The sequence below is a fragment of the Protopterus annectens genome, chromosome 12.part0 (assembly GCF_019279795.1).
Source record: "Protopterus annectens isolate FY-2018-M chromosome 12.part0, PAN1.0, whole genome shotgun sequence".
NCBI lineage: Eukaryota > Metazoa > Chordata > Ceratodontiformes > Protopteridae > Protopterus > Protopterus annectens.
Window position 1 is genome coordinate 278360534 of NC_056746.1, and position 16740 is coordinate 278377273.

A 16740-nucleotide genomic window follows, 5' to 3' on the forward strand; every position below is an offset into this window, starting at 1 on the left:
AAACAATGTTTTCCATTAGTGAATATGCACAGCACACGTCAAGAGTGAAAGTAAAAACAATGTTTCCATTAGTGAATATGCACAGCACGTGTCAAGAGTGAAAGTAAAAACGATGTTTCCATTAGTGAATATGCACAGCACGTGTCAAGAGTGAAAGTAAAAACAATGTTTCCATTAGTGAATATGCACAGCACACATCAAGAGTGAAAGTAAAAACGATGTTTCCATTAGTGAATATGCACAGCACGTGTCAAGAGTGAAAGTAAAAACGATGTTTCCATTAGTGAATATGCACAGCACACGTCAAGAGTGAAAGTAAAAACGATGTTTCCATTAGTGAATATGCACAGCACGTGTCAAGAGTGAAAGTAAAAAAGATGTTTCCATTAGTGAATATGCACAGCACACGTCAAGAGTGAAAGTAAAAACGATGTTTCCATTAGTGAATATGCACAGCACGTGTCAAGAGTGAAAGTAAAAACGATGTTTCCATTAGTGAATATGCACAGCACACGTCAAGAGTGAAAGTAAAAACGATGTTTCCATTAGTGAATATGCACAGCACGTGTCAAGAGTGAAAGTAAAAACAATGTTTCCATTAGTGAATATGCATAGCACACATCAAGAGTGAAAATCAGTGTCCACGTGCTGGTTTGGCATGTTAAGACAAAGGCAATAAAATTTGGTTTATCTGGTAGTGAAGGTTAAAGCCTAGAGATACTAACAAGCTTTATACTATATTTATGGGTTTGAGTCCTCCGGTCTTCTCTTGCAAACTGCCTGATGATGAACAAGTCGGTGCTCCCAAGTCACACCATATAAGTGGTACTTGTGTCTGTTGGGAAAACCTAGATAATAAATAAATAAATTAATAAGTTACATAAATTATCAATTGAAACTTTCTCTCTGTTCAGATCAGACCACACGTTAATCACATTCACCATAAGATTGATTCCTAAAGTATCTTCCAATAGCTCAGTATTCATAGATTATGCAAAGTATAATCTAGTAAAACTGAGTGATGCCTAGCTAAATTCAAAATTCCCTTCCATCCTAATCATACCACTGCATAGACAGAGTCCTTAACTGCCAAATTCTATGCACATGCGAATAGCTGAATAGACACATCAGTTCCCCTTAGAAATAAATACAACAAATTCAAAAATGAACTCCTAATGTAGAACCCAGGTATAAACAGGCTTATTGCATACAAAAATGAATCTAACTCTCAAGATGCTAGAAACACTCTTTCTAAACTAAACAAGAAACTCTGGACCCTAATCAAATCAACCAAAGCCAGATATGAGGTAAAAATGGCCACCTAGGAAAAAGCTAACCACACAGCATTCTTTAATTATGTTGAAAAATCTCAGAAACAATGCCAGATATCACATATTCAGACCTATAAGAGACAGTAAACAAATTTAGCTCAAGCTTCACCCCCTCTTTTCCTCTCCAGTATTCTCAGACCACCTACCCACACCTAGTCCTCCCCTCAAATCTCCCCAAAAAAAGTTGTTAATGCACTAAGGGCATGAATACTATGTCTGTGTGACCAGATAACATACCAGGCTGTCTATTGGTCATCACAAAACATGACTGGTCTAGTCCCCTACAGAAGATATTCAATATCAGACTTAAACAGACTTCATGTTGGATGAATTGAGGATAGCAGCAGCCATTCCCTTGCACAAAGGTGGGGCTTCAACAGACCTGTGCACTTGTAGACCCATAAGCTAGATCAGGTTCATATGTAAGGCCATGAAAGGACCATTATGGAATTAATAAATAAGGATATAGGTAACCTACAGACTCTTGAAACAACCAAGTTCAGATTAATCAAGTCTGGCCTACTTAACCTGTTTGACTTCTTTGAAAAAGTTACTGAAGCAATGGACAGGCAAAACAGTAAACACTGAATATCTATACCTCTCAAAGGCATTCAACATCATCTCACAATCAGGTATCATAGATAAACTCTCTCAGATGAATGTCAGTCTCTGTGTACCTCATTGGATAGGAAATTGCTTTACAAGTAGAACTCAGGAAATTAGAATTGGTGGCTCTTCTTCCTCCAAAAGACCTGCCACTAGTGGTATAAACCATAGTTCAGTCTTTGGACCACTCCTGTTTTGTATTTACTTCTTAGAGGTCAAAGTGATGTTAAGAGTTTGTGGCTGACCAAGTTTACAGATGACTGCAAACTTGGTGCCATTATACACTCCCCAGAGGACACCAGCATTCTCCAAGAGGGCTGATCTGAAACAAATATCTGGTATCAAAAACGTTTGACTAAAAATGCCAAAATGTGTATGATAATATCCTTCAGCAAGCATTACTCCCCTTGTAACTGTCAAATTGACAACACATCCCTGAAATTTTATCCCACAGTTATGGATCCAGGAACCTATGACAGCAATGAACTGTTCTTTGATCACTACATATCCATTGCTGTAAGAATGCCTTTTTTTCGTCTCTTCTCACAATTATACCTGAAGGTTTTGCATCCAGATCCAGGGATGTAATTATTCCACTGTACTCAGCTCTCACTAGGCTGGTCGCTGAGTATAAAGTTCCTTTCAATATGTCCAAACACTTGCACAACTGGAATATTCATAATGCTTTCTTACTAAACAATCAAGGGCCTAAACCATAAAATTCAGGCTAATGAGGAAATGTAAAAGTGTTTCCCCAACAAAAACTGAGTCATCAAGCAGACGGGGACTCTGCTTCTCATTCTTCTGATAGTAAAGCACACAGAGAGACTTTGCCAGTAAAACCTTTTCCACTGTTCCAAAGAAAATGTTCAAAAGATAGAGAAAAGCACAGGAGCTCACCGAAAGAACTGGAAATACCTTGGAATTGAACTAGATTCTGGAGCTGGGAGATGGAGATAAAACCAGCAACATGGAAATTAGTAAATAAATGTGAGACTGCAAGGCATCAGTCACATTTGAGAAGTATGGGTGTATATGAATAAATGGAAGGAGTGGACTTTTGTTGACTTTGTTAAACTTGTGAGAAATTGAAAAGCATTTGCCTCACTTCATGTTATTAATGTTTGGAAGGACTCTGAGGGGAGGGAAAGAAGAAGGAAAAAGGTAACTTTAAGTAAAACAATTTATTTTCTTAATAGTGTTTCTATGAAACTTTTCACAATATAAATTGCATATTTTATAGTAAAATATTTTAGTTGTTCTTGTATGTGATAAATTTATTAACGTAAATAGATACCTCTTTTTTCCTTTCTCTTTTCTTTCTTATTTTTGGCATTAAGAAATGTAGGCATTACAGTATAAAAAGAGAAGACAAAAAGCATGTTTAAGTTAACAGGCAGTAATCTTGGGTCGTTGAGGTGGGGGATGGGGTGTAAAATACACAGATCATAATATATGCATACCTGATATGATTTCCCTTATTTTTGCATAGGTTAATGTCTGGAATAAGACTCCTGGCTTAATATAATAACAAATTTTAAGTGAAAACAAGTAACCGTGAGAACACCAAATATAATGAAAAGTTTTCCTTTAGTAATAAATATTTCAGCTTCTCTTTCAGGCTGTAACAAAGGACTACATTTTTCTTTTTCCTCTTATTTTTCCGTGGAGGCAAGTTGATAACAGGACAATAAAAGACAGAACACTGTTTTTTTTCAAGGCTGAAAGTTAACAATTTCTGAAAGTGTGCGAAAAGTTTTCACATCTGGGGGGGGGGGGGTAAAGATATAAAAAGAACAGACAACAATTAGTTTAAGAAGCACAGGCAAAAACATGCATCATAGTATGGACAAAAAGAAGGAATACTTAATTATAAGAAGAAATGCAGAGTGGAAATAGTAATGCTACAGGAGAAACATTTGGAAAGAAATGAGCATGTGAATTTGATAAAGAAAGGATTTCAGGATGAATATTTTGCTGAATGTCAAGGACAAAGGAAAAGAGAAATACTTAATATTAAGTGCTGGAGGAGCTCCAGTAGTGATAGAAGAAGAAAAGATAATAATGGCGGATTTGTAGTAGAAAAGGGCTACTGGTAAAGGATGAGGATTACACTGGCATATAGTCATATTTCACCTGAAAATGCTATTTTGGATCTTAAAAAATTTGGAGAGATAATCAGCTTTCAGCAGGGAATATTACTTATAAGTGAGGACTGGAATTTGATTTGCAATGAGGATGTGTCTGGGGGGGCCTATAAGGAAAATATAACAAAAGAGGGTAGATTTTGGAAGACGTTTTTGAAAATATTTGGAATGAAAGACTTGAATTCAGTAGTTGGAACTTGGAGAGAATTTAGATTTTATTCTCCAAAGTAAAATGGGTCTATATTAGATAATCAAACTTTCAAAAGTTCGACTGTCATATGGTCGACACCATATAATCAAACTTTTTAAAGTTCGAACATCTAATAAAAAAAAAAAAAAACTACACAAATAACCTACCTGAATGTTTTAAAAAGGTAGGCAAACCGCCCTGCACCCCCCACACCCCCCGCTCTTTAAATAAACCAACTCCAAGATTGCACTACAGTGAAGAAAAGGGAAATCTTCCCATCCCGCTCTGTACGGGAGATCTCTGTTAAAACGTTTGAACTTTCAAAAATTCGATCATATGGTGTTGACCATATGACACTCGAACTTTTGAAAGTTCAATTATCTAATATAGACCCAGTAAAATAACTAGATTAGACTTGACAGAAATTATATTTCACAGAAACATGTCCATTTGCTTGAGACTTTTGATACACACCCAATAACTATTTCAAATCATGCACCAATAATTACTAAGATAAAGGTGCAGGTTAATGAAGTGAAGATGAGACACTGGTGCTTCCCCACCTACCTGTTAAAAAGAGAGGAATTTAAGGAATGGGTAGTGAAAATATTCTGAGAGTTACTAGGGAAGGTAGAAAGTACTCCAAAAGTTATAGCTAGTGAGTGTGATAAAATCTAAGTGAAGTTTAAAAATAGGGTAGAAATAATAAGTATTACAAATTAAGGGGAATCTCACTGAACAAGAATAGGCTTAATTACAGAGAGCTAAAGAGGAAAATAAGGGAGTATCTTGATAATATAAATACATTTAGAAAGACTGATGTTAAGCAACTGTTTCTGATAATATCTCCATAGCACAAAAACATTTGCCACAATGACTTATGTAACAGAAAGTAGAAAAGGGTTGTTGCCAAGCTTAGGGAGCCTAAAACAAGAAAAAATTACCAGTGATACTGTAGAGATACTACAGATATTCTGAAAATGTGTATAAATCAGAAAAGGGGAAAATCAAAAAAACAAAAAAAAAAAAACAAAAATGGAAATATTTGTGGAACACTTAAGTATGCCATGGTTAGAGCTAGATGAGGCTCAACAATTAACAGTTAAGACAGGAAGAGATGAAATAAAAATTGTGACATATAATCAATCTGAAGGAAAGCCTCCAGGAATAGCTGGTATTCCTTTGGAGATTTGGAAGCTAGGAGGGAAAGATCTCTGCAGTTTTGTTTAACAATATTTTGAAAGGAGGTGAAGCACCAACATCCTGGAAAAAGTTGTGGTGGCTGTAATACCTAAAGATAGTAAACACCCATCAGATCCAGCTTCATGTAGGCCCATTTCAGTTTTAAATCATGATTGTAAAGTGTTTATGTCTATAATGGTCAAAAGAATGACAAATATGATGCCAAAATTAATAGATATTGGCCAATGGGTTTTGTGGAGGGGAAGCAAACATTTAACAGCATTAATAGAGCAGTGATAATCCAGAGGGAAGCAGAATGGAAGAAAATACTGCTGTTAGTGGTGGGTCTTGATGCAAGGAAAGCATTCAACAGAGTAAGCTGGGATTTTATGAATAGGGCAATGGAAGTATTTGCATTTCCTGATAAAATGATAAGGTTAATTAGGTTACATGAGGGATCAGAGGCAAAAATTAAGGTGAGAGGGTTCCTCTCTTATAAGCTGTGTCTGAACAGATGAACCAGACAGGGGTCTCCTCTTTCCCCTTTACTATTTGCATTATATTTAGAACCATTAGTAAAGAAAATAAAGGACTCAGAAATAAGGATATTATTGGAATGGTGTTCAAAAAGTTGGTTTTATTTGCAGATGATATTATTTTGTACCTGATGGAACCAGAAAAGGACATTTCAGTGTTGTAGAATACTCTGAGACAGTTTTGTTTTTTTCAGGATATAAAATTATTGAAGATAAAACAAAATATATAGCTATAAACTATGTACCCACAGATGAATTTGTCCAGCAATACCCATATTTATGGGAACATAATAAAATAAAGTATTTAGGAGTATTGATTAAAAAGAATTCAGTTATTTTTGTACCTGATAAAACCATAAAAGTACATTTCACTGTTGTGGAACATTTTGACAGTTTCATATCTTTTCAGGATTCAAAATTAATGAAGGTAAAATAAAGCAATAGCTGTAAACTATGTACCACACACATATTCATTTAAAAATACCCATATTTATTTTGACAGTACTTAGGAGTATGGGTTAAAATGATTCTGTTATAACAGCTAAGGATATGTGGGAAGAGACTAAACAAAAGGTAATGTAAAAACTGAGAAACTGGAAGCCCTGTTTTTTGGATATAGATAGCAAGATACAAGTACTGAAAATGTTTTAGTCCTTTAGTTTCATACATAGGTCAGGCATATTTTTATCAACCAGAGGAGAAGTTGTGGTAGCAATTAATAAAGAGTTGAATGATTTCATCTATGAGGAAAAGTTGATCCTTCCAATAGAAACAGGTGGTTTGGATTACCCGATTTAAAGGGGTATTTCAGAGCTACACAATTAAGGCTCCTAGCACAAGCACAAGCAAAAAGCTGTGATTCAAAGTGGAAAGGGATGCTGATGATACAGAGAGGATGCTGATGATACAGAGGGGATGCTCAAGAAACAAGGAGAGATTGGATTTTGGATGTAGATCCTTAAATAGAATAACAGTAACCTACAGATAAACTCACAACGTAGCAGAAAGTATTCTAAGAACTAAGCCAATGCGGGAATAGAGAAAGGCAGTTCTGCCAGTAGGGATGACTGCTATTAAGGGTACAAAGAATAAGCAAGATGGAGCTGGAATCTACTAGAGAAAGATGGCAAAGGAACCAAGATATTAGGATCAAATAATTAGAGAGGAAAGGTAATAGAATGGGAAGAAGCCAAAAAGACATTTGGATTGCACTCTAGAGATTGCCTTCCCTATCAGGAATTGATATCAGAGTATAGGCAAAGAGAAATGGATGGGGAATATTAAATTAAAGACCTGCACAGGCTGAGTTTTTAATTGGACCTAGAAAAGAAGCTGATGTTAAAAAATGGAAAATAAGTAGAGCATAAAAAATACTGCATTATAAGTATAGGCATCAATCAGAAAAGGTTGGAAAATATTGGGAAGAGAGATTAGATAAGCAATTCACAAAGAAACAATGGGAGGACATATGTATGGCTCCCAAATATGCAGTAACATCTAGAAGGTTTATGATTTTTGACTGGAAGTGTTTGCATAGATACCTTTATACCCCAAGCAGACTCCATAGATTTTTTCCTCAAGTAGATGGAAATACTGGAGGTATAATGGGGAAGAAAGAGCTATCTGGGAGTATGTTTTCTCAGAGTGTAATGAGTTGGCAAACTTTAAAATTTCCAGTACAGAGTATTCTGTTAGGAATACTGAGCAAGCAAATGAGTATACCTAAGGAAGTGAGTTTTTGAGCTGGGATACAGGATGTGAATTGTCTAAGGCCTTATTAAGTTTAATTATGGTAGCCTCCAAGAAACTTATTAGTGGAAAATGGATATCAAAGTCTAAACCAACTATACTCAAAATAGTGAGTATTGTAACAGAGATAAAAGAACAAGAGTGGATCTTTAAAAAAGGGTAGAAGTAATTTACATAGAAAAATTAAAGTTGTGGGAACAATGCATGCAGAAAAAATGTTTTAGAGGTGGAATGAGGTTTAAGAGAAGGCTGGGACTGAATAATGTTTGTAATGTTTCACTATATAGTATAGAACAATGCATGTGATGTATAGTGTTTGTAAATGTGAAGAGAACTTGTTAATATAGTTTGATTACTTTTATGTAAATGTACATTTGCTTGTTACAAGTGACAATTCAATAAAGATGTTTAAAAAAGAAATCAGGAGAGAGTGGGATTTTAGATGCAAATCCTTAAGGAGAATAATAACAACCATGTGGAATATTTTATTAATAAAGTAGAAGAAAATATACTAAGAACTAAGCCAACACGGGAGAGGAGAAAGAAGATTCTGCCAATAGGGATGACTGCAATTAGGGGTACAGAGAATAGGCAAAAGGGGACTGGAATTTATCGGAGGAAGCTAGCAAAGAAACCAAGACACCGAGAACAATTAACTATAGAGAGGTTAAAGGTAATAGAATTTGAAGACGCCAAGAATACATTTGGGCTTCAGGCTAGAGATTGCCTTCCCCATCAGGGATTGATATCAGAGTATAAGGAAAGAGAAAGGGATGGGGAATCCTAAAGGAAAGACCTGTACTGGTTGAGTTTTTAATTGAACCTGGAACAGAAACTGCTGTTACAAAAGGGGTAATTTTTAGGGCACGTAAAATATTTCACAATAACTGTAGAAATCAATCAGAGGAGATAAGAAAAAATTGGGAAGAGATATTAGAATAGCAATTCACAAAGAAACAATCAGATGACATATGTATAGCTCCCAAATACACAACAAAATCTAGATTTAGGACTTTTGCCAGGAAGTGTTTTCACAGATGCTTTTCTACCCCAAGCAGACTCCAAAGAATTTTTCCTCATATAGATGAGAAATATTGGAGGTGTAGTGGAGAAGAAAGAGGTACTTGGGAGCATAGGTTCTCAGAGTGTAATGAGCTGGCAGACTTTACAAATTTCCTACAAAATACTCTATCAGGAATACTGGGTGAGCAAATTGCTGGAACTAAGGAAACTATTTTTTTCAGCTGGGGATCTGGGATACAAGATCTGAATTGCCTAGATATAGTAAGGCCTTGTTAAGTTTAATTCTGGTGACCTGCAAAATAAGCAATTATTACAAAATGGAAATTTAAAAGTCTACTGCAACTATACTAGCAGTAGTGAATATTGTAACAGAGATAAAAGAACAGGAAGTAGGATCTTTAGAAAAGAGTAGGAGTAAATTACATAGAAAAAATGGAAATTATGGGAGCACTGCACCCAGAAAATGTCTTAGAGGAGGAATGAGGTTTAAGAGAAGGTAGGAAATGAATGATTTATGTAATGTTGCTTTGATTATATGGTATAGCACAATATATGAGATGTATAATGTATAATGTTTATAAATGTGAAACTGTTAATATGATTTGATTACTTTTATATAAATGTGCTTGTCTGTGTCATAAGTCATTAATCATAGTCTATAATAATAATTTTGTTAAGCATAATGTCATTAATAAAAACGTTAAAAAAATCAGGAGTGAAATGGATTTTGGATGCAGATCTGTAAGGAGAATAACCACAACCATACATAATATTATATTGATAACGTTGTTTAAAGTATTCCAAGTACTAAGTAAACACAGGAATGTAGAAAGGTGATTTTTACCAGCATGGATAACTGCAAGTACGGGTACAGAAAATAGACAAGAGGGGGCTGGAACTTACTGGAGAAAACTGGCAAAGGAACCAAGGTCCTGGGAGCAAATAACTACAAAGGGAAATATAAGAGAGTGGGATGACGCCAAGAAGAAATTTAGACTGCAGGTTAGAGACTGGCTTCTCTACTAGGGACTGATATTGGCATTTAGGCAAACAGAAAGGCAAAAAGAAAGGGATAGGGGAATCTAAAGCGAAAAATAAGGTCTCAACCTACCAGATCTTAAGTCCAGCACTTATTTACACATATTGTCCACTTCCCTACAGTATTTTTCTAAAGTTAATGTAGATGTTCAATCTACAGGCACAGTCAGTAGTAAGGACAGAGGTGTATACAGTAGTTTGGTTCCAGTAACCCTTTTCTATGTTAGTGATATAGGGCTAAACAGAACATTACTGAGTCTAACTGATCTATTTTATCAGCTGATGACAGCATTAATAGTGTTGTTGAAGAGAAACCACGATTTAGATATAAACATAAAAAGTCTCTCAAACGACAGTTGTGTTATAAGGTTAATCGTGCACCTACCAAGGATTATGTTTCTTTGGGTACGTGCCGCTGCAATAGATGCTGCTTCAGTGTTTATATAGATACATATAACAGATTTGTTTATCCTAACTCAGGTACCATTGTTTTCATTTAATGCTATAGCTAATTGTCAGACTTCTAACATGGCCTAGCTGGCTGTTTGTAAATCATGTACTAGTTTTTATGTGGGCAAGACCAATCGCCCATTCTTTGAAAGAATAACGGAGCATCTTTATAATATTCATATGGGTGATATAAGGAATGCTTTAGTGAAACATGTAATGGATTATGATTGTTCAAATATTTTTAATTTTATAGTTATTGAGAATATTGAACTGTGCGCATGTATTGGAGAATTGAAGATTTATACTGAGAACAGGGAGTTATGCTAAATCATCATGTTCTAGGCAGATAAATCACCTGGATTAAATGGTTGGGTCTCTTTAAGGCCAGTTTTAAGGTCAAGGGATCTGTTTAGATGATTTTGTTAACTAGTATTGTTCAGTGATTTTGATTTGCTATTTTTAATTAAAAATAATTTATTATTGGTTGCTCTGATTTTTGATTTTTGAATTCCTTTATATATTTTGTAAATTACCTTGTCTCAACATAGTCTGAAGAAGCACCCTATAGTGAGAAAGTGTTCTCCCTTTGTTGTTTTTATCGTAATTATTAAAAGTGTTGTTTTTTACATTCAGTCTCTACATTGTTTCTGTTGCTGCTACATTTTTGGAGTTTCAACACTAGTTTTTGGTATCCGTCACAGCTAATTCATTGTGGGAATTTTTTCTTCTTTTTCAGTTAGAAGTTAGTATATTTAAGTAAGGGTGATGTGTGTATGGATCTACTTCACAATGCCGAAATTTCAGAATGCCGACAACCATATGGCCGACACCATATGACCGACATCCGAAATCTCAACATTGTAAGTAGACCATGTAAAAGGAAAATAAAATTTCCTTTTAACTGCTAGCAGGGGGGCTACGCCCCCCACACCCCCCATAACTTTAATATATCAACTCCAAGATCGCACTACAGTGCAGGAATGGAAATATTTCCATTCCGCACTATAGTGAAATGCCAGTTCCACATTGTCGGCATTCCAAATGTCGATCATATGGTGTTGGCCGTATGGTTGTCGGCATTCTGGAGAGTCAGTAATGTCAGGTAGACCCATATATATACATATATATATATATATATATATATATATATATATATATAAGCAATAACACACACAAACAAGGATTCCTCCATATATATCGATTTTATTTTGTTTTCTCAGCAGCTTTTCTGTCTGCTCCATTTAGTCAACAATTTAGGCTAATGCAAGATTGGTATAATAGTGGTATTGGAGAATATGCCTTTTCCCCACAACTGCACAATCTCTGGCAATTTTAATTTTTTTTTTTTTTTTTTGTAGGGGAGATTGCATGCCATGTGGGAGAAACACCCCTTACATCCCCAACAAATTTGCAGAGCAGTAGAGAAAAAGGAAAACTTTACTTTCTCTGAAAGTTGTTTCCACACTTTTCATTCGATGTATCAGCAGTCGAAGAAATGGCTGTAAAATAGATTGAATGGCTCACTTGCAAGATCCATTGTGTATTATTGCATTGTATTATGAAATAGCATGATTTCTTTTTTTATGCAGACATTTTTGGAAAACTTTTTAGGCACACATCTCTGTTAACCAGTTGGATTTCTTACTTTTTCATAAAAATGTAAGAATAAGACATGGGAAGTTGTGCATGGTGGATATATTACTGAATGTGCAGGCACAATGTGAGGCATGATCCTGAAGGGTTGTGCTGTTCTTCATGATTAAAATAGATGGAGATGTGCTCATTACTTCACTACAATCTAAAACTAGGTGGTAGAACAGAGCATGTACTAATGATGCTATAAGTGTTAACTTTTATTTATTTGAATTTGCTTATCATTGTAGAGCACTGATCAGTTCTGACCAATTTCAGTTTCAGCCCTGGGTTAAAAACTGACCAGAGATAGAAAATAGACAAGAGTACAGTAATACATAAGTGATATTAATGCAATACAATGGTCGAGTAATGCTTTATACACATAGTAAATCCGATGTGTTAATTTACAGTATGTACAAAAGTGAGAAATTAGAGTTAAATAAATTGTAGATGTAAAAACAATCTTAGTGGTTGTGTTAGAGTGGAGCAGAGTTAAAGGAGACTTAACTGATGTGACCTGAACAGTAACAGGTACATTCTGCTGGATTAACTAAATGTCGAGAATGGAACTTGAAATAACACTTTTTTAGAGTGGTACCTTTTATTAAAAGGGAGAAGATTTAGTTTTATTGGTCAAATTACTATAGTACATTACATTTGTCTCTTTTCACATTTTTCTGTGAAGCTGATGGAAGGCTTTATTCCCTGAATACATTCATATTTTGCTATGAGAATCTGTGACACTATATGTTTTGTAATTGTATTTAGTAGTAACACAGTGCTTTTGTAATTGTATCTAGTAGTAACACAGTGCTTTTGTAATTGTATTTAGTAGTAACACAGTGCTTTTGTAATTGTATTTAGTAGTAACACAGTGCTTTTGTAATTGTATTTAGTAGTAACACAGTGCTTTTGTAATTGTATTTAGTAGTAACACAGTGCTTTTGTAATTGTATTTAGTATTAACACAGTGCTTTTGAAATTGTATTTAGTAGTAACACAGTGCTGCATTTTTAGTTGCTTAGTTGCTTTCTTTGTTTATTTAATAGCAAATTACTACTATAGATGTCAAGTCAGATGTGAAGTAAACAACAAAAATAATTTCTGTAGTTTATTGTGATGATTCCCTTTCCACATAAAATACAAATGTAAAGGGCAATGAGTGTCTCTGCCCCTATACTATATTTTCTAAAAAATTCATCCCCATTGCACATTTTTATATAATGTTATTTCACGTGTGTGGTATTTTCTTGAAGGTTTATCACTGTAAAAAAATTATTTAAATCTGGTGGCTATCAGACTGGTTTGCTTGTATATTATCTTAATCTTGCAATTTCTGATGTGGTTTATGCGGCAGAAATGCTTGATAATGACCAGGATTTGTAAAAGTACTACACAAGGACATTAGTAGTGGATGAAAAATGAAAATATGTTTAAAGTTATGAACAATTTTGCAGTATGCAAAAATGAAAATATCTTGAAAGTGGCACTGTAACGAAATAAAAAAATATATTTCTAGGTAACTGTTTGAACACTGGTATGCTATCTAGCAGTTTGAATTACTTTCTCGATGCCAGTTGTAACTGCATTTGTTGAAATGTTTTGAAATATCATCTTATACATTATTATATTTATGTATAATCCTATAAGTCGAATGTTAGAAGCATAAATGCAGCCATTGTAACTTTCTTGCACATCATAGCAATTCTATTTTATCTTTTAGATAAATGTAAAATCAGAGCCAGATCCAAAATTATCTCACTAAAAAATTATTTTTAGAGGTAGACAGGGGGTATTTAAAAAAATGTAAAGCCGGAGTCATAAAGGTTACCACAAAGTGTATAATATGTACACTTTTTGTACACTTTCTGAATTGAAGAACAGCTGTATCACGATACTTGTGCTGTGCATTCACTCAGAAAGGTTACACAAAGTGTACACGTAGCATACACTTTGTGTAACCTTTGTGAATCTGGCATGTATATTTCATGCATTTCATGGAACCCTTTTCCCAGTTTAAAATCCTGCCTCCTAGAACACATGCAAAAGTTCCATGTCCTATTTTCAGTATAACATTTTTTTTTGTTTCTTTGCAGTCCTGCAAGCAATAAACTACGAAAGTAACAAATTAATGACGCTAACCAGAAGTTGTTTTCTTTTCCAGGGTTCCCCGACTCTCCGCTACCTTGATGGTGTCGCCAACTCCTTCCAGTTCTTTCTGCCCCTCAGCTCTGGGAATGCACTGCGCATGCCACCCTCTGTCTTTGTAACACCAAACAAAGAGACAAGAGTCTCTGCTGAAGTTCTAATGGAAAAACAATTGGTCTGCCAGTGGGCAACAGTAAGTACAGATGCAGGTCTGTATTCTATGATGTAATTATGTGAAAGAGTAAGTCCTGCTTTAAATGGAATGGATGCAGCAAGACCAGACAGAATACACACACATATACTGACATACACACACACAAGACTACCTTTAACACAGCCATCAGCTGCATCTGACATATGTTATGTCTGGGTAGCCAGGATCTATATGCTTAGCATGGACCAGCTATGACCTTGCTTACAATGATTCGCTCACCAGAAGAAATAGAGAAGGTGAGAGACAGACAGAAGGATTGTGGAAAGGAGCCGGCTTGAGGAAGGCAGATAGCTGTTGTTAAGGACAGGAACTAAAGGGGACAATGGTCGTCATTAAGGTTTAGACAGTATCTTTAAAAATGCACATGCATTTAAACTGCTTTATATACATAGTCCTTGTGTTGCTTCTACCCCAGCTGAAGAGTGTGTGTGTGTGTGTGTGTGTGTGTGTGTGTCACACAAATGAGCAGTCACTCATTTGTGCATTTTCTCACTCACAAAAACTTTTCAACCAAAGGTATTCAACCTTTTGAGTCACACCCATATAGATATATATGCGGATCATTCTTATTCTATCAAGTAGTCATATGACTGACACAGTTTATAGTGTGTAGCAATTTATTTATTCGAGTGCAATTGTGACTGAGTGTTGACAATGTTAAAAGTTGACATTTGCTTGCAGAAGTATGTGTTTTGGATTTTAATGCAAAATTATTTGGATATACAGAAAGTTTAAGCATTAGGGCTGGGAGTATGTGAGCAAGGTTTTGTGGGCTAGAGTTAGAGTAAGGGTTAAGAAAGGGATAGATTTAATGTTGTGCTTGTGCATTGCTGTTTGTGGTATGTGTTTGAGTGGAAGGTAAGTGTGTGGTATGCTAATGCCAAATGTTTTGGATATACAGGAAGTTTTGGCATTAGAGGTGATAGTGTAGTGCATGTTTATTTATATAAGTGGTATGTATCTGAGTGTCTTATGCTGTGGTAGTGTTAATGGGAAGAGGGTTTCTAAAGTAAGATAAGGTAAAGGGTTGAGATTAGGGGTATCCTTACTAATGCATGCCATTTCTAAATCTGTCCCACTCCTAAAGCCAGCCCTCCACCCGTTCTTATAAAATCTGTTTCCATAACATTAGCATTAGACAAATTGGGTCTAAATGCAGTGATGTGGTTTTAGTTCAAGGATCCCAGAAGTAAAGTGTTTTCCTTTCGTGATCATTGAAATTTTTGCTGTTTTAAGATTTCAGTAAGTTAGTTTTTCAAAATACTAGCATCAATCAAGTATGTTTCAGTGCTTCGACATTTTGATCAGTGTTAATCAGTATATATATATATATATATATATATATATATATATGTGCATTTTGATCAATGTTCATAAACTCTCTCTCTCTCTCTATATATATATATATATGTGTGTGTGTGTGTGTGTGTGTGTGTGTGTGTGTGTGTGTGTGTGTATATATGTATATATATATATGTATATATATATATATATATATATATATATATATATATATATATATATAGACAGATAGATATATATATTTGGGTCTACTTTGTTGTTTCATTGAATCTCATTCCACTGAATTTCATTTCACCCCAACCACATCGCTGAAAACACAAATTACTGAAAACTCATTTCACTGAATCTCATTTCACTGATCTGCAGTTAGTATATATGGCACTGTGTGGAGTACTGTAAAGCAAGTAAAAGGTATATGCCCTTTTTCCCACTGTAGTGTGATCCTGGAGTTAGTATATATAGTTATGGGGGTGTGGGGGGCACAGCCACCCACATTGGTAGGTGTGGAGGGCGTAGCCCCCCACCTTGTTTGTTTTCTATTCTATTTTACCAAACTCTTCAAAACAATACATTTTAAACAATAGACATACATAGTTACAACACCAGTGATTAACTCTCTCCAGAAGACAATATTTACTCAAACTAAGTGGGGTGCTACAGCCACCACACACTACAATGCGGGGGCTGTGTCCCCCCAACTATATATACTAACTCCAGGATTGCACTACAGTGGGGAAAAGGGCATATACCTTTTACTTTCCTTACAGTACTCTACACAGTGCAATATATACTAACTGCAGTTCAGTGAATGAGTTTTCAGTAATTTGAGTTTTCAGCGAAGTGGTCAGGGTGAAATGAAATTCAGTGAAATGAGATTCAATGAAACAAATTAGACCCATATATTTATATGGATTCCCTTTATAATCTCGAAATACTGAAATATTGAATTTCAGTATTTTGAGATTATAAAGTCAAACTTCCGAAATAGCGAAACCCCAGAACCACAAATCCGGAAATGTCGAATTTGCGGTTTTGGTGGTGCGCTACGGGACGTGGGATGTACTGTGTGCCTGATTTACATTTCGTATGTGGATATGGTTGGAGATTAAAGTAAGTGAATATTTTGTTTATGGGTTTTGGGTAGGGATTTGAGTGTATGTGAGTGTGTTTGGACATTTTAGATGTGGGT

The 16740-nt window shown here is 35.2% G+C and overlaps 1 protein-coding gene across 2 annotated transcripts in view; it reads left to right on the forward strand.

The window, feature by feature from the left end:
- Window positions 1-16740, forward strand: part of GLIS2 (GLIS family zinc finger 2) — a 681681-nt gene that overhangs the window by 608280 nt on the left and 56661 nt on the right. For both annotated transcript variants that reach the window (XM_044089337.1, XM_044089338.1), the window contains one exon: window positions 14052-14228. In XM_044089337.1, the coding sequence (XP_043945272.1) occupies window positions 14052-14228 (177 nt within the window). The remainder of the gene's footprint in view (window positions 1-14051; window positions 14229-16740) is intronic.